The sequence below is a fragment of the Tauraco erythrolophus genome, chromosome 1 (assembly GCF_009769465.1).
Source record: "Tauraco erythrolophus isolate bTauEry1 chromosome 1, bTauEry1.pri, whole genome shotgun sequence".
NCBI classification, from domain to species: Eukaryota; Metazoa; Chordata; class Aves; order Musophagiformes; family Musophagidae; genus Tauraco; species Tauraco erythrolophus.
Window position 1 is genome coordinate 48,408,640 of NC_141465.1, and position 18,959 is coordinate 48,427,598.

General features: G+C 36.8%; 1 protein-coding gene across 2 annotated transcripts in view; it reads left to right on the forward strand.

The window, feature by feature from the left end:
- The window catches only part of MAP3K15 (mitogen-activated protein kinase kinase kinase 15), a 93,705-nt gene that overhangs the window by 25,854 nt on the left and 48,892 nt on the right, over window positions 1-18,959 (forward strand). Inside the window, exons 2-7 of one of the 2 annotated variants that reach the window (XM_086608999.1) lie at window positions 1,883-2,022; window positions 4,973-4,996; window positions 9,861-9,932; window positions 12,822-13,015; window positions 15,510-15,678; window positions 16,965-17,071. In XM_086608999.1, coding sequence (XP_086465125.1) covers window positions 1,883-2,022; window positions 4,973-4,996; window positions 9,861-9,932; window positions 12,822-13,015; window positions 15,510-15,678; window positions 16,965-17,071 — 706 coding nt within the window. The remainder of the gene's footprint in view (window positions 1-1,882; window positions 2,023-4,972; window positions 4,997-9,860; window positions 9,933-12,821; window positions 13,016-15,509; window positions 15,679-16,964; window positions 17,072-18,959) is intronic. The other variant, XM_086609006.1, reaches the window with a different exon arrangement.

Here is an 18,959-nt window from a genome sequence, read left to right on the forward strand (position 1 = left end):
TTGCTCATGTTGTGTTGTAAAATGCAATATCTGTTTGCTACATGAACACGTTGTCTAAATTCTCGTACTAGGATGGTGGTTTTGATTTCACAGCACTCTGGTTCCACAAAAAACAGTTTATACAAGTGCTAAAAACAGTCCAAGCTCTTAGACTTAAATTTATTTTCTTGGATGGTATTTGAGTCTAGATCTGCTTGTTAGTCTTAACTTTCATTTTATGGATAATTTGTATTTTCCAAAAGGATTATGTAATATTAGGGCAATCTAAATTTTGATGTATTTATGGAGCTGGGATTTACTGCTTCAAGACCACTCAGTTTGTGTGACCCTACAGTGTGTAGTATGCTAATTTTGACCATGCTGTAGAGAGCTGGCTAAAGGGGAACTGGAAAGATCATCAGTAAATGGTGCAGGATTTGAGGTTCTACAGGAATAAGGGAATTTTCTCTTCTTGCCATGATTTCGTGTTGGAGTTTTCATTTTTTAGAGGGGAGAGGGGTGTGTTTGAATTTTTGTGTTGTTTGTTTTGTTGGGTTTTGGGAATGTTTCTGCTCTTGAATGGTGATGTCTTGATCTTAAGGCAGGTCATTGTCTTTAGACTCAAAATGTTCCTTGTGCTTTAACAGGGAGTCTGTTAGTAACCAGAGGGACTGGCTGACCCCGGTGTGGTGTGTTAGCATTCATTGCAGGCTTTTCCAAGAATTTGCATGCTAAGTATGGGGTATTGATTCTTGTGATGTGTAACCTCGGTGGAGGCCAGGTGAACTGGCTGCTGTGTTTGGGACCTTATACATCAGACCTGCTTTTAGATTTCTTGTTTACTAGTAGCTCACTCTTCTCTGTCATTCCCTGTAGGTACAGACACTGTCTGTTACCCCTTCAGAGATGTAGGATTTACTGCCCAGCTGCACTGAGTCTCTGGAATCGGTTTTGAACCTCAGACTCCCCTGTGGTTTCAATGCCAACACTGTCGTCTTATGAATGCTTTGGATTTAAGTTCACCCATCTATCTCATAGAGAACGGGCATATAGATACAGGCCTTTAAAGCAAAATTTTCTTAGGTGGTGTAGAGGATATAAGGATCAAGGAAAAAAAACTCAGCATTCAGTGTCCTCTTCTCTCTCTACTGGCCTTTAGGCTTATGTGAGAGCCAAATGGTTAACTCAGAACTTTTTGCCTGTATCTAACTGTTCTGCATAATATGGGGTATTTCTCATTAGCTCTCTGTGAAGATCACCTTCCACTGATGTAAATTTTTTTACTTCCATTTCTGACTGGAATACTACCCAAGAGCAATGGACATCTTGCTCTGGCTACTTTTGATTGAATCCCCTTGTTCCTGTTCTTCTTGAACTTCTTGCCTGTAGCTTTTAAGAGTCAACTTTCACAGTCATTTCTTTTTCTACTGTTTAGGAATTTCCTGTTCTTCAAACCTCAGCCTCTTAAGACAAAATTGGTCTTTCATTTTCCCTAATTTTCTGCTACATGATTGTTCTTAGAGGTTCCACCTGAAGGTTTGGAGCCTTCCATCCTATTGGGTGTTCAGGCTGTCAGTCCCAGCTCATAGAGCAAATGAAGAACTACTTATTCACCTGAGGTATTATTCCTGATGCAGTGATTTCAAAATGTCAAGCATAATTCATAAACTCTGCCTCCCAGTTACTGTAACACTGTGCTACTTTCCTGAGTAGGTTCTTATCTTTCATATGAATGGTAAAATTTACTTGTATCGTGAGAAAATGACCCTTGTTTGAATATATTGATTTTGTTTGTCCAAATATATGTCTAAGTTAAGGATTTATTTTAAAGCCTGTGTAAGAATAAAATGAGTTTCAAAGGTTTTTTTTTAGCACTTTTCTCCCCCTCCCTCTCTCGTTTCAGATGTTGCAGTTGTGGACATGAGTGATATTTCCAAACAACCATCACTGTTCTACCACCTTGGTGTGCGTGAAAGCTTTGACATGGCTAATAATGTTATACTCTACCATGACACTGATGCTGACACTGCTCAGTCTCTCAAAGTAAGATTCTCACTTCAAAATCTGCTTCATTTCAGAAATACCTTTAAATACGTGGTCCTCCAAATGTTTGTGTTTTTCTGAAACTTCTATTGAATGTGATTTCCTGATAGCTACGTAACAAAATCATGCTGTGATAAACACGTGCTAACAGAAATAGTAATGGTTAGAATAGTACGAAAGCTTGTTTATAAGAAAAGGGCCATGCTGTGGTACTCATTTTGCTTCAGACGGTTAGACTTGGAAGTGAGAGTGAAGGTAGTGAAGGTCTGATTTTTTTTCTTTACTTGCTTTCCCTGTTTTAATTAGAGTACATGTAAAAAGAATGTTATGGCCTGTATAATAACAACACTTGAACAAGGGCTGTATTGCAACCTACTCGTACTGTTGAAGCACTTGTCAGATGAGGTTAGTATCTCCTAGGTGCTGAGTAGCTGAGACTACAGGAATCTCCTTTTTATTGCTGTTTGAAGATAAGAGATCCTCACTAAATCTTTTTATAGCCCTGTTGTTCATTTTTATAGTAGGGTAGTACGTGCTATACACTTAAGTCCTGAAATTGCTGTTCTGGATGCAAGTAATGCATTGTGGATGCAAGTCATATACTGTGGATGTTTCTGTCTTTCTCAGTGTAGTTTCTCTTTTTTTTAGATCATGTTTAGACTTTTATCCTCCGTATCATCACCTACTGCTGCTTTTAATATCATCCATTTTCTTACTACCTTCACTGAGAGCAGCGTTGTTTGTGCTTTGTGTTTTTTTCCTTATTTTGAGTTATTGCCTCTTAATACTTTATATTTTTCACACTACCAATGTCCAAAAATACTTTTTGGAATTCTTCAACCTCTCTTGATCCTTTAAGAATATTATATTTAATCTTAATTTCGTATGAGTCTGCTTCTTTTTTCGCAGAAAAGCTCTGTTCTGTCACAGCTTCTTTTTCCTCTTTTCTGCTCTCAGTGTCATTGATTTTACTCTGATGTGTCTAGTATCCCACACCTCGTTTCTTCAGGTGGTGATTTATATACACATTCACATTCTATGTGATCTGGAGTCACAAGAACTCAGAGTTGGAGCCTCTCACACTCTTTGCTCAAAGAGGTTATGCATAGGCGCTAAGGCATACTTGCATGCCCTCCATACCTCTAGCTAATCTGGGTGGGCAGGCATACAACTTTTCATCCTGCGTTGGTAATATGCATGACTGCAAAGAGATCTTAGGTGTATCTTACTATGGAATCAGAAGGCTTCATTTAAGATACTAGAACCAAGTAGAAGAGATCCTCTGGATCAAGTGCTGAAGTAGTTTAAGCAGGGCACTGGTACGTGGTTCATTCCTACGTTGGTGTCCTTGATACCTCTTCTGCAATTTAGCAGAATTGCAGTTCAGTGTTGGATACCATCCAAATATGCTAATACACTACTTTAGGAATACTTCAGAAGATAGATAGGGATTGTTCTTGGGGTCTTTCAGTGAAGAACAGTTCCTGATACCTTTCCTGGTGTAGGTGCTGGATAGTTCTCAGAAGAGTTTGTTCCTCCCTGCTGAGAAAGATCTTTATCTGCAGTAGGTAAAGCTCCACTGGAGATGCTTGCTTAGCTAGGTAGACATATTAATGTTCAGTTATGTGATATTTCAGATGTCTAAGCCTTCTGTCACCTTTGTTCTCAGGTATTTTATTGGGCTTAAAGAGTTTAAGTTAATCAGTAATGCTGCTTAGGTTTTGGTACCTTAATATGTATTTTTGACCATCTGCTTGTGTTTCTTTATTCTCAGGTTTATGACTAATTTGGTCAGGTTTTTTTCCTTCCTTTCAGGAATTTTTTCTTTCCTTGGATCTAGGTTGCTGTGCATGCCTCTTAAGAGCGGTTAGCACAGGTGTTATAAAGGCAGTTTTAATGACTGATATTAGTTCTACTGGGAAGATCTGTGAAGTTCAGACAGCCTGACTTTGTGTACCTTATTTCTGAGGACTCATCCTAAAATTCTCCTAAGAGTTGTCTCTTCAGTTTCACCAGTGTTCTTTCCAAAACAGCCTAGTTCCAAGCATAAAAGAATATGTAATCTGGATTTCAAGAGGGCCATATTTGCAGAACTAAACCTCTTGGATTTCCCCTGATTTTTGTCTGTCGTTGAGGAAAAGGGTTCATTAACACGATCATATCTGTGCAGTGGTTGTTCAAATGGATTTCAGGCTGTCAATTGTGAAGTTGCTCAAGCAGAATCATTTTAGGTTGTTAGAGCACATACAATTAAATTATATCAATAACTTTGCTTAGAAACAAGTCTATATCTAATGTTTGTAGGGTGTCTTACCTGGAGGTCCCTTTTTAGTTTCACCAAGCAGCGTTCATTGCACACGTAAGCCATCACTAGAAGGAGGAGGGAGTTACGTACCAGCAACTGGATACCTTCGAGGTCTGCGTTACATGCCCATTAGTTTATCATCTGCCTCATAGTTTCATTATCTCTTTAGATTTTGAGGTGAGAAGAATTAAGTTGTAGGAAGAGTGTGTTGGTCTGTGCCCATCCAGGTAGGAAAGGGGCCTAGGTATCTTAAGGACACTCTTTCAGAGGAAAAAAAATCTCCATGAATGCATTTTTCTCACAAATGCCTGGAGTGTGACTGAGCATGTGCAGTGCCCAGCCTGAGAAACTACAATTACTGTCAAGTACAACTTTCTCATCTTCTGAGTACTTCTTTAAATAGATTTCTTCTTCAAATTGCTAATTTTTTCCTAACCTGAATTACTAAGGCTTTTCTTGATGATGTTCTGTCCCTTCACTTGGAATTTGCTGCAGCAGGAAATCCGGATTATGCTGTGAAGAACACATATCTCTGTGTGTGTGTATATGTATGCCTGTTATTTTAATGTATGCCCGTTCTTTTTTAAATAATAATTCCTAATAAAAATGAATAAACATTTTTCTTTTCTTTTTTTTTTCCCCCAGGATATGGTATCTCAGAAAAACACAGTAAGTATTAAATCCATGTTCATTTTAAAACACAAAATGAGAATACTACATTTGAAGCAACTCTAATAACAAAGCTGCCAAGCATGTATACTCTCTGTATGATTGAAGGAAGTCTGTTTTGACTTTCTTTTCCAAAGTAAAGCTAGATTAAAAAATTACTTTTCTTTAGAAGTTCCTTTTTAAATTCTAGAAAAGTGCCAGTAGATATATGTTATTTATGTAAGTTGATAGATCAAAATGTAAATTAAGAAATTCAAAGTCTCTTTCTTCAACACTTTCACCTACTTGTGTAAATGTATATGTGTGTGTGATGCCTTAATAGGGCTTACTCTTGGATCTCAAACAGCTTTGGCTACTGTATACCCATCCTCTTCCTCACAAATTCACAGTTTTTACTTAGGAATGCCAAAGCTTATTTCCCAAAATCAAAATATTCTTACCCTTAATGCAAATAAAACCAAACAAGTAAGTAAGCCTGAACCAAGATAAAATTTAGTGGTTATTTTAGGCTTATTGCAGTATGCCACGATGTCTTAGACAGTCATGTTTTGTCATGCTTCACATCATGTCAGCGTTTATTTTCATTAAACACTCTACACTGTTATTTTGAGGACTATTGAATTTGCAAAAATCTTGAACTTCCATTTATTCCTTTCTGTTTCTCCCCATTCGCCATATACTTTTATTTTCTTCTGAAGAATATTGAGCAGGACTAAAATAATAAAACATTCTTAGAGTTTGCTAATAATTTAAAAGAGAACTAGAAGAAATAATACATTAGTTCACAGCAGTTTATTTTAAGCTGCTGTTTATAGTTGGCCACAGGGCTGCATGTGGGCTAAAGATAGATCAGGTGGAGCACCTAAAGAAATCCGAGTCTGTCTGTCTTGGTGATCTTTGAAATAGTTTCACCTGTGGGGTGTGAAATGCATTTACTGGTCTGTAGCTTTGTGAAAGCTACTATCCATCAACTGGTGGATGATCAAAATGTCTCAAGCATGTGTCTTCCCCCTCCAGAGCAAGAGGGAGAATTATTATTGAACCATTCGGTGGTAATTCCAGAAGTGGAGTAAAGGCAAAGAGGAAGGTGGCAAGTTCAGCCCGGTGCAATCAGATTAGCAGCCTGCAATCTTTTCTCTTGGCAGAGTCTTTCTCCCACAGAGGGAGGTATTTACCACGTGGAAGAGAAGATGGATCTGGTGGCATGATTTCTACAGCAGGGCCTGTTATTAGACTTGTAAACACCATGTGGCTAGCAAAAGAGGCAGGGAGGCATCTTGAAACTAGGATCCTGATCTCTCCTTTAAAAAGGAGGGATTGCCTAACCCAATTTCTTCAAGTGCTTAAATTAAGAAAACAGTTGTGAGTAAAAAACAGTGAGTAAAAAAAAGTTACTTTAAATACCAAGTATGGATTCTTGAGCCTTTTTTATTATTTGAAGTTGTTGATACTCTCTTTTATTAGGTAAATGTGCTGCCATATTGCATTCTTTTATCAGTTTTTTTAGTCAGAAATTACAACAAACTACTTATTAAGCTAAATAGTAATAGGTTAAAACTTTGTATTTCACTAAGATGATGTTGACTTCAATTAGACAATTGCTTCCCCCTCCTTTCAGATACAACGAGTTGTCATGAGAGGCTTGCAGTTCGCTGCTGCCCCAATATGGTGCCACTGCTTCATTGCTTGGTTCAGTATTTTACAACCATGTGGGCAATGTCTTGTTTGAAGTTAATTGCTAATGAAGGTTCCTGTGCTAGTTAAGTAGGTACAGAATTGGTGTGAATTTACTGTGTCTAATCAAGTATGTAGCTACATAACCATTTCAGTTTAAATGCTGAATATTAGGTACAATACTTAACACCCCTGTACTAGGCTTTTGTGTTTTCCTTTCACTTTTCCTGATTGAAAAGTGTGGGTATGCCTCTGCTGTACCTGTAGAATAGCAGAAAGAGCTTTAATGTACTCTTCGTTAGGGTCTGGAGACATGTTGGAAAGAGGATAGGTACTTGATCTGCCAAGCCTTTCTCCAACCCAGAGGTAGCAAGAGGAATACCATTGCTGGTTTTATGAAGAGAAGTCCTCTCCATGTCTTACAAGCTATGTGTCCACACATCTGCACTGTGTCTAAGGGAAGGGGGACAACTGAGGCTGCTATCAGGCACAGCACGCCATTTTTCCAGCAGTGTGAGTGAAACTTTCTGGGCTGTCTGCTGTAGCTCCAAGCTTCCTCTGAGGTTTCCCTGCCCTCACCGTTGCTATTTATCCTGCAAATCTTAAGTCCTGTACAAAGGTGCAAAAAAATAATGGCACAGAACAGATGTGGAGCCATGTTAAAGATGCAGAGAAGATGAATGTCTAGTGTGTTGTCTGGGGAGATTTTCTTGTGTGTATTTCAAGTAAGCCTTGAAGAAAATGAATGTTTTCCTTGTAAAGAAAACATTATTCTAATTCAGCATCAAGGAGAAGGCAAGAGTGAGGAAACTGGACATAAAGCTCAAAGTGCACAGAAAAAAGGTCAGCAATTCATTTGCAATTTGGCCTGAGTACAGCTGATCTAACAGTGAAAATTATAGAACAACATGCTGCAGTGGTATGAGTCTGAGAGATTTAATAGTTTGCCATCTGAAAAAAGAGTATAAGAGTAGGAGAACTTCCTTCCTTCCCTCCACCATCCAGAAATGAAGTCTTCAGGGATAAGATAAGATGGGGAACTTGATTCAGTTCTACTTGACTCCCCCAAACAAGCAATTGAAATTCTGTATTGATAATTTATTGCGTACTTGGATACAAAAGGAAAGAATTATTGGCTATGGGAGTTCAGTTCCCAAGAAAGAATTGCCCTGGCATGAAATTCAAGGTCAAGATTCTGTGTCATGTTAGTTAGGTTTCCTTCTGCAGAGCTCCTCTGAGCTTTGAGGACTATTTTCTGCTATTTTTACTGAGGGTGTATGCAAAGCTTCCTAGTTTCTGTCAAAGTTATCATTGATAAAATAAATTGCAAATATACGGTCTTGCAGAACAGTTTGTTTCCTGTGTCATTATGGAAAAATCGAGGTTTGAGAGCACAGTGGATGCTAATGGACTGTAGGGTATAGGAAAATAAATTTATCTATGGCAAATGGGCTTGCGCTTTGGAGTTTCCTTAGATGTCAGATAAACATTGGTTTACTGGAGAAATGAAATTTCAAGAATTTTTGAAAGCAAAAAAACCCCACCAAAACTTAAAAAATAATCTTCCCCCAAACCAATGTAATAGATAAAATCAATGGGAAAGTTATTCTATTTCTATGTAACGTTTTGTTGATATCCTTGATTTATTTTTTTTATCTCAATAGGGAAATTTCTTCTCCCTCTACAGAATTTTAAGGAATGATGAATAAAATAAGTTCAAGATTGAGTGAAGAAAAGAGATGCACAAAGTGTTTTTTAAAAATGACTGGAGTCAGAAAGGAAATTGTACAGTCCTTCTGGCAATAGTTCTAGCATTGGTTGCACATAGTTTGAGATAAATCCTTTGATCCATTCAGTTTGTTTGAATGTGGCATTGAAAATATAAACTAGAACTTCTCACTCTGGAAAAATTATTATGGCAAGTAAAGAATATAAGCAGAAAGACTGAGTAGTTAATTTTTCTTTAGTTGATGATATGCTTGAAGAAATTTGAATAACTGTTAATTGCTTTCAGAGAAGGTATTTAAAGGAAAGTAAGCTGTCTATTAAACCAAGAGGTTTATTGTAGTATACTTAGGCCTGTGGGCCTGATGAACTATTTTCAGAGATTTAAATGTTTTTTTTTCATTAAATCCTGTAGCAGCTCTTATAGTAAGCATAATGAATAATGCCTGGGCCATGGAGGACTCATTAGCAAAAATTCTTCTTGATCTAAAGGGAACAGAATTGCAATTTATCCTTGCCACAAGGAATTTTTATGTTGAAAAATCACTTTTTATTGTAATTGGCAGAAAGTCTCTTCAGAGTTTCAGTAGGTGTATAAATTAGACTGTATCTACTCTTTCAAGGCAATGAACATTTAAGAAAACTAAATAGATAGATTTTTAGCACTTGGGCTCATATTCTCCAATTTAATAGTCCCAATGGATTGAAATGAGAGTCAAGACTCTAAAGTATGATTATATTGTATGAATTTAATAATCTGGAGAAATAGTATTGCAGAGTAGCTTTCTAATTTTTGTTTTCTGATTATTTTTTTTATAATATATAAAAGTTTGTGTGATATGGTCATTTATTGTTATATTTCTAAAAAAGCCTGAGGCGTCAGAAGTATGAAAAGAGTTTGCAAAAGGGCACAGAATGAAAGAGGAGTAGGAACATCTTAAATACAGACAATCATTTTTCCTTTTGGGGGTGAAAATAGCATGAAGGCAATGGATAGCCCAGTAAATATTACTTTTAATGATTCTAATCATGAAATATGCCACTGTTACTGTTGATATAATGAAAACTAAGGCTTTTAAACTTTGTTTATTAAAGTTCATTTTTATGGAAAATTACTATCTCAAGGGATGCGTACTTGTAGTGGCTGGATTATAGTTACCTAATCAGTCAATGAATCTGATAGGTTCATAAAAGTAGGACTTGAAAGCGTGTTAATGATGACACAATCAGATGTATAGACAAATAAATGATGTAGATAGATAGAGAAATCCTACATTCTGAGTGGCAAAGAATTGCTCTTTTTCCTTGGCCTTGTAAATATGGACTTGCTATAAGTATCTGTATTCATTTTCTGTTTTGTTTCTTTAATAATTTCTCTATTCATGTGTCAAGTTTATCTTTTTCATTCTTATGCTGTTTGGTGGTGGTGTTTTCCTCCTTGTTGTTTTATTTCAATTTGGAGTAGGTTGCCAACCACAAAGTTTTTCTTCGGGTTCAAGTACCTCCTGAATACCACAGTGGTAATCCAATAGGCAAAGTATGTACCCCTTTAAATCTGCTTACTGTTGAATGAATATGCCGTTTTATTACTGTGTTTTTTGGCATTTTTATATAAGTATGCTTCAAGAACAGTGCTTGGCAGGGTCTTTCCTTCAAAGTGATTGTAATCTTGGAATACTCATTCCTTGCAAGTTAGATCTCAAGCATTTAGAACGTTTGGCTTGTGATAATCTCTCCTCACAGTCTTTACATAAAAATACTGCATATATTCAACTTTGGAAGAGGAAGTATTTTTTAAAAGTCTTTAGCATCTTAGTCATCTTAAATCTTAATTCTTAAGACAACAGTGGATTGAACTCCCTGAACACTCAAAAGTTTGTGACTTCTCTGAGTGAATGCAGTTCATTTTCTGTTATCCTGTGTGTGTTCCTTCTAACTGCTTTGTAAGGTAAGCATGCCTAACACTCTTGATGCTTGAGTAAGGGGCAGAATGACCTGCATGGCTCAAGTAAAATAACTGTGCTATTAGCTGTGCAGGTATAACTCCCTCTCTAAAAATACGGAGATTTTGCTCACCTTATTTTTAAAACAAACAAACAAACAACAAAAAAACACCCTTTAATTCTATTGTAGCATCTCTGTCACAAAGTGACAGTTGCATCAGAATAACTGCAACTAGCAGTACAATTAAAAAAACTGTTTATGTTACTAAGGTCAAAAGCTTACTTTTAACAGCATTTGCATTTGTTTAGAAGAGTGTTTTAAGACAAAAAGCACTTCACATTTGGCCTGTCTTGCCTACAGTCTAAGAATGACCTATGTGGGCCTGACTCTTTCAGCCCTTAGGCTCCTCCATGTAGGACAGTAGTTTTCACAATGATTAACTATTGGTCGATGCCAGAGACCACCATCCTGAGTAGACAATCTGAAGAAGCAAGGATGATATTTTCAGCCATCTCTAGCCCTTGATAGTGTAAGAAAAGTAGATGGATAGAACTGATTTTCTACATAATGAAGACAAGAAAGACTCTCTTACAAAGGCCACACCCTATATGAAGGGCCTTTATGATTTATTATATGTAAATATTGGACAGAAGAAGCTAGAAAATTGGAGCTGATTGCTTTTGAGACAAGATAATATGCTCAAATACGCGCAGGGTTCCTGACTGCTGCACCCAAAAATGTGTCTGTCATGGATAAAAATCTGGTTTTAATTGCATGGATTTCACTTTCCAAAAAGAGACAGGAAATCTAAGTCAAATAGACGAGATGTTGGCTGAATAAGATCAAAAAAGTGTTTCACTCGTGTCATTGAATTTTTTTTTCTGAAAATTACTTTGCTTTTTCAGTAGATAACTGCAACTCTCTTTGCAACACAATATACATCATACTTTCAAATTATTGTAGTTTGGTTGTTTGTGTTTATTTTTGGTTTTGTTTTTTTTTTCCCCACTGCAGGAAGAGTTAATTCACTGTTACAGGTTTACAAATAGAGTTTATACACAAGCGGCTTTTGCATTGCATTGAACTCAAAGTTTATTTGAATAAACCTGAGACTAAATTTCTTTAACATACTGGTAATTTAGGTTGCAATTTTTCCAACTTTTTTAGTTGGAAGTACACATAATGTTGCAACAGATAATTATATCGTTACAACAGAGATACTGTACTACAGGTTTTATGAGGAAGAAATGTAGCTTGAACTTTATCTGTTAGAAATATTTTAACATTCTAAATCCTTACAAACTCAGATCAGCAACAGGATGTCGCTGATACATTTTTTTTTTTCCATCTATATTCTTAGTAACTATATGCTCTACATTTTTACTTCCTGTGGTTTATTTCTTGTGTGTAGTTTATTAATGCATATAAAAATGTGCCATCTTCATATCCATTCTTTCCATCATCTCAGCATTCTTCCATTGTTCAAGATGACTTTAAATGACTATGGCTTTACTGCAGGCTTAGATGATATGAAAAAATGAAAGGTATCATTTTGCTGTATGTGTTTGATGCCTTGATATCTCTAAGGTGGCAACTGAAGGGTATTTTGAGGTAGTGCTTGTGTTAGATGTATCAGACTGACCCGTGCTTCAGTGCTTCTATCTAGTTGCTCTGAAATGCAAAGTTTACTTTTCTTTTAAACAGCAGAGAATTGTCATAGCTCAAAATGGGATAGTGGTGCTTCTAGTAGCTGTGGAAAACTTCACAGTTGTCTGGTTTTTGAGGTCTTGCTCAAGAGTTGAAGACTCTGAACCTGCTGGTTTGGGCCTCCGACGGGCATTTCCTGTTTCCTCTCCCCTTTCAGCACCTTGATCATTTTTACACTCTATGTGGCATATTAAGGATTTTTGGGCTTTACTTCTAGAATTTTGTGGTAAAAGTCTTAACGTATATTAATAAACATTTCAAAGTTTTGTTGGTTGGTTTGGTGTTTGATGGCAGCATGCAGCAGTGTTTTGTAGGCTCTGAGTTAAACATCTCCATAAAGTCCTTCCAATGTCTGTGTTTCTGTATTTCTCTTTCTCTCTGTGGGGAGCTCTGCATCATATCCTTCCTAATACAGAGTGAGTCTAGAGGATGCAAGTACATCTCTGACCCCAAAAATTTGGGAGCAGAAGTTTAGCTTGTAATTGTCGAACCCTATTAGAGTCCATGAATCACATAAAAATAATTGAACAGTTTCGTCCTGTTGTTGCTTAACAGATCTGGACCCTTATTCATCACCCTTATTAATATTTGTAACTCTTCCACAGAAATCCTTTGAATTTAATGCTTGCAAATCTTGTGCTAAACCATGTGCTAAAGCTTTGTAATGCACCAGCCCTAATCTAGCTGTTTTTTTCTGATAGTAAAAGATTCTGTATATACACAAGCATATTTCCACTTTCATTGTTTTTCTAAACTGTGCCTGTTTGTCTTTTAGGCTTCCAGTGGCAATTACTATTTTATTCCATACGTTGTCACACCTTGTGCTGACTACTTTTACTGTGAAAGCCATGCCCAACGAAGAGCTTCTGAGTATATGCAACCCAGCTGGGACAATATCCTGGGGCCACTTTGTGTTCCACTGGTGGACAAGTTTATCAGCCTTCTCAAGGATGTTCATGTTACTTCATGGTAATTTTACAACACATATGCCTCCAGAACATTTGATAGTCTCTTTTTAATATTTTGAAAAAAGATGCAGAATCTCTAGTAGCATTGTTTGTTTGTTTGTTTGTTTTTTATTTTTCACTGCACTTAATATAGCATTAAAAGAAGCTGCTAACTTTACTGCTTACTGTATTAATATCCTGCAGCTGTTGCAGTTAACTAACCATGTTATGATAGAAAATGATTTATGGTTATTTTCTGAAATATCAGTAAGCAAAGGTGGTCCATGGGTAAAGTAAAGTGCTTAAGTATAAATTACATTGCATAAGGTTGTAACAGAACATAAAAGCACAGCCTTTTCATAGACCTCAAAGTCAAAGACTGTCCTTTTCTGTCACCAAATAAGTGTATATATATGTCAGCAATGGGCAATCAAATATAAATTTTGTGGTTTGCTTTTTTTACCTTTTTTTTTTTTTTAATATTATCCTTCTGATACCACCTAATAAACATGATCCTGTTCAGCCACTTCTACAAGGATCTGTTGGAGTTTTGAGGATGGGGACTGGAGATGGAAGTCTCTCCCTCTTAATTGCTCACCTTGTACTCTGCAGCTAGTCTGATTTTCTTTGTATTTCTGGAAAACACTGGGAGATATTGAGCTTCTAGGTTTTCTTTTCCCCAGTGTCTGAAGCATGAAGTAGTGCTGAGGGCCCTCAGATTTCTTTCTCTTTCCAAGTTGCCATCGCACCCAAGTGAAAGGCTCACCTAAAAAACTCCTTTTCTCGCCTGACCCCACTCTTAGGATGTCATAGATGAGCTAGATGACCCTGCCCACACACATCTTGTCTCTTACACCTCCATCCATGACAGCTGTGCTATTCTCTGGCACTTTGCTGGCAGCAAGTGGAACATTGCTGGCCTGAAGAAGTGCAGGCTGCTTCTCCAAAACAGTGCTAGAGGGGAGGCTACATGCAGGCAACACAGGCCCACTTTGAGGAAAGGGACAAGAGGAGAGGCAGAAATTCAATATAAGTTGGTCAGCCTACAGAAGAGCTCTGCTTAGCAGTGCAGACTCATGGAACTAGTAGCGCAATAGGTCCTGGTAGTAGTAAATTTTGGTACTGCTTAGCGTTTGTGTTGTTTAGATGGTACTCGGCACCAACTGTCCGAAGCTACTTGTATACTTTTTCTCTGACATTTATGGCCAGGGTTGTGGGTGATTTTGGTTTGATAATTGTGTTGTGAAGTCCTACAGTAAAGCCTCTTTTGTCTTGCGTGTTTTCAGGCTGAAGTGCCTGAAAGAGGCTTTCGTACAGCTTCAGAATTAGCCACTGTTGTGGTAGATCCCCTTGAAGAGGAAGATGTAGCTAGATGATCCCTCATTCCTGCCAAAAGCTTGAATAAGTTTGAAGAGGTTAAGTGTTGCATCATTCTTGAAAGTGAGACACTCCCATTCCTAAGTCATTTAGATACTTCTGAAAAACATTATCCGGTATCTCCCTGTGGTTTAGTTAGCACAAGAAGGACTAATAATCATTAGCCTGGTAGCAGACAATGCTGGACAAAAACCTGAGATTGGAAATCCATGATGAATTAGGCCTAACCTCCACTGACAATAAAACCTACTGTTAGAAGCTTTCCAATAGTGCTTACTGTGACCTTACTGCTTTGCATTGTAAACATATCTTACATGTTATATGCAAGATATAAAGTGTATTAGACAGAGAACTTACTTTTCTTTGCTATGTGTAGGGCTTAAGCTAAGCAAAGTTGAATACTTGGCGGTACTCATTTGTAAACCAAAAAATCATCGTGTTCACTTGAGTATCTGCCAGGTGACATCTGCTAACTTCCAAACTGTAGACTCCATAAGCTGCTCCAGATAAAGTTGCCTCTAAGAAGCCTGTTCAGGTCATTTATAACTGTCATAGTGATAATATATGTATGATTTTGTATTCTACAAAAGCTCTGGTGTTGCATTGCGCACTGATTTCTGTGTAAATAAGATGCACTTACTGGGTGATTTTACGTAGATCCTGCCCACATTATGTATTATGTCCATCAAACAGATTGCAACTAAATCAGCTTTTGGTGGCTTGTTTTTGTTTTAGTTTCTTTGTTTGAAAATCTCTTTCCTCCTTTCGTGATAAAATCATGTACCTCCTCTTTACATGACACTGGTCTTTCTGTGTCACTTTATTATCCCAATTGCTGCCTTCTTTAGGATACAGGTACAAAGTACCACATCTGTCGTGATCAGCAATGGGACAAAGAAACGCCCCAGTTTTACTGTGATGATAAATGTATCTCACAATCCTGGTTATAAACGTATTGATACATAGCCCCACAGTCTGAGGTCATGCAAGGTGGAATATGTATAATGAGTTAAGAAAAAATGTGGAAACATTTGATGTACACCTCACTGAGGAAATGGTGGTTTATATTAGAAATACAACCATGTTTCGTAAGAAATATCTAACAGTCGTCTTCCCATATGTCTATCTTATTTCTTTAGTGCCTATTATAAAGAAACACTGCTAAATGATATTAGAAAAGCTAGAGAGAAGTATCAAGGAGATGAACTAGCTAAGGAGCTGGCCAGGATTAAGCTTCGTATGGATAATACTGAAGTGCTGACTTCTGACATTGTCATAAACCTGCTTCTTTCTTACAGAGATATTCAGGTATGTTCTTAAAGAGTGAGGAATCCCATTTTACCATGGGATTTTGGCTCTTGTTTGTTCTATACTTCATTGTTTGCTAAGCGGTGATTCAAAGCTGACACAGAATTGTTACATTGTTTAACAGTTTGATTGGTCTGTTGGGCAACTTAAGGGGCTTTAGACTCTTATTTATTTTGCCTATGAACAAGAGACACAGATTAGGTGACTTCCTGAGATCTCCTCCTTTGTTTTTACTAATTTTTAACCTCCCTAAAAAAAAAAAAAAAAAAAAAAAAAATCCCTTACTGAAGCAAGATGTTTTCTTTTCCCTTCCTTCTCTTTCCTTCACCAATCCCAAAGTCAAATATATTTAGAAATGAAGAAAATGCATTTGTTGTGACCATTGTATTGGCCAGAGATACCCAAGTTGGGAACCACCATTCAAAGAAACATTAATTTGTTTTTAAAATATAACTGCACCTTTTTTTTCTTGATTTTGTTTTTTAAATAAGTTCTGTTTTTGCAAAAACACAGCCTGTGTACTGTATTTCCAAACTGCCAGTCTGTGTGTTTGACATCCCTTTTAAAATATACTTCCAACCATTCTATGGAATTTTTTTTCTATCAGGAGCTACATTGGTTGTTTTGAAATTATAAATAAGTCATGAGAGCAGTGAGTGACCACATCATCCTGTATTACAGAACTTTCCATTCTGAGATGTATATTATCCTGCGGCACTTTATCCAGCTTCATTGCATCCTTTTGAAGGGTCTTCTCTCTAGAGAAATGTCATCATCTCGAAACACGTTTTGAACAAAAAAATTGAGTGAGGCCATTTGTGATGTTAGTAAACTGGCCTCTTCAGCAATGTGTATGCCCTGAGAAACCAAAATGAATGCACAACCAGCTGATGTACTGCAGAATAAACTATGCTTGAGTCTGCGAAGACCTGATGAGTGTCATTCATCAGAAGTCCTTAATAAGGCCTGAAAAAGCCAGACTCATCACCTGTCCTTCCTTGTGCTGGGATTGTAATCAATCAAACTGGCCAGAGGGATTTGGTAATTTGGGCAGTGACATTGAGGTGAGGAAGAGTCAAGCACTGACATGGATAGATAGACAAAATTCCTGTTTAATTCCTCTCACAGTTTGTGGCTGTTTCACTGACTCTTCTAGCAACAGTCAGGTGAGATAGTGTCTAACAGTCGTGATGAGTTTTAGTTCAGTGATGCTTTCCTCTGCTTTCAGTTTCTTTTATTTTCTTTCTTTTGTCTTTTTTTTTTTTTTTTTTTTAAATTCATACCAGGACTATGATGCTATGGTGAAGCTGGTAGAAACACTAAAAATGCTTCCTACCTGTGATCTGGCTGATCAACACAACATTAAATTTCATTATGCTTTTGCATTGAATCGGTAAGGATGATTGATTGAGGTTGTTTCATTTTTTTACTGTTCCATATGGGGTTATATATAAATTTATAGTGCAGATAATATCGAATTCTTTTCCCTTTCTGCGTACACTGATATTCACCACAGTCATCTTTCCTTAATCTGATATTTCCAGCGCATGAGGACAGCTTGTAACTTTTGAAATCATTGATTTCCAACAACTATCATTTTGTCAACAACCTGATGAGAGTGGATCTATTCCAAAGGCTACCCGAGTAATTGCGAAAGACTCCAGTGATACCAGTGGGTTCTTAGTCAGGCTGAGATTGTTTATTCTGAGTCAGTGATTATTCTGAATGTCTTGATAAGTTTAGCATTAATAGAGTTCTGGGTGAGGTTATTAAAGTAATAGGTAACAACCACTGCTTGATCCATGAATGCACATTCATCATATAGCTTCCTTGAAAGGCTGAAACATGATCTGGACCTACAGGCACGTTGCTAGATTAGGAAGCACGGAAATGTTGAACTCTTCTAGTTAGCTACAGATCTCTGTAGTGCCTATGTATGATAGCTACTTCATGTCTAAAGGATTTATATTAAGATTATATTGTAGAAAATAGATCTTATACAAATTAAATCATATGTAATAAAATAACTGGTTAGATGCAATCCACTTGCTATTAAAAATTGTGACCTGAGGTCTAACTAAAAATTAGCACTGGATAGCATCACGATGGCATATGCCAAAGGGGTTAAGAACTTAACAACAGATCTAGAAGAGCAGTTCCTGTCGCATTTTGTGGAAAGTAGTGACAAGTCTGGTGCCATTTGACGGTTTCGTCAGACTTAGGAGTAAATGCAAAATCATTGTTCAGAAAAGTATATCACTGCCTCAGTTCTGTGTCAAAGAAAAGTCTTCTCACAACACTTTATAGATTGTGTTCTCTAAAAAAATAATAATATATCCTCCTCATGCAACCATATGTAAGATCATACACATAGGAACAAAGAGTGCAGTGCATGCCAACAAGAAAGTTCATAGTAAACAGTGATTTTTTTAAAAGGATCTGGTCGTTTGTTAACAGGCTGAGCAATCATCTGAGTGATGCGGTAGCAAGTAGCTTGAAGTGATCTTTGAAAGAATGTGGCAGTGAGTAATACAAAGTGTACAACATAGGGGTGGCTGATACTGCACATAATTGTAATGTCTGTGCTTTTATGACAGCTAGCTATAGTGATGTTTTTTGAAGGCTGCAATTAAACCTATTTATGATACCTTTTTTTTACTAAAAAACAAAACAAAACAAAAAAACCTGTAAGTTCTAAGAAGTGAACTGATAACAGTGAGAATTACCTCTGTGAGAAGAAATGTATCAGGTGCCAGGTAACGCTCAAATCTCTCACAGAAAAAGAAAACTAGACCCATGTTTGGAATCTTAACTCAAATTTAGATGATGACGAAGCCTTTTTAATAAGAACAATAAATTCTTAATATTTAGCTCTTGGTAACAAATATATGAATATACTTGCCTACATATATTTCAACTTCTGTAGGGTTGGGGTTTTTTTTTGAGACTGGAAGTGAAACAGTGGGTGTCTTGATTCTCCACTCCTGATATCATAGACCATTAAATCTCAGCTGATTAACTATTTACTGAGTCAGTTAACTTGTTTTACTGAAGTGTATCTTTCAGAAAATTATTATCTGAATATATAAAGATGGAAAGAATCCATTTATATAATTTGCAGTTCGCTCTGGTATTTATCACACCTAATGAAAGATAATTTTCTTACTAGGCTGCTTAGAAATAAAAGGAAAAAGTGTATTTTCAGTATACAATTTTCTAAAATACTGGCACACAAGACAGTATTTTAAAGTAGACATGTCTTTAAATGATGTAAATTATAA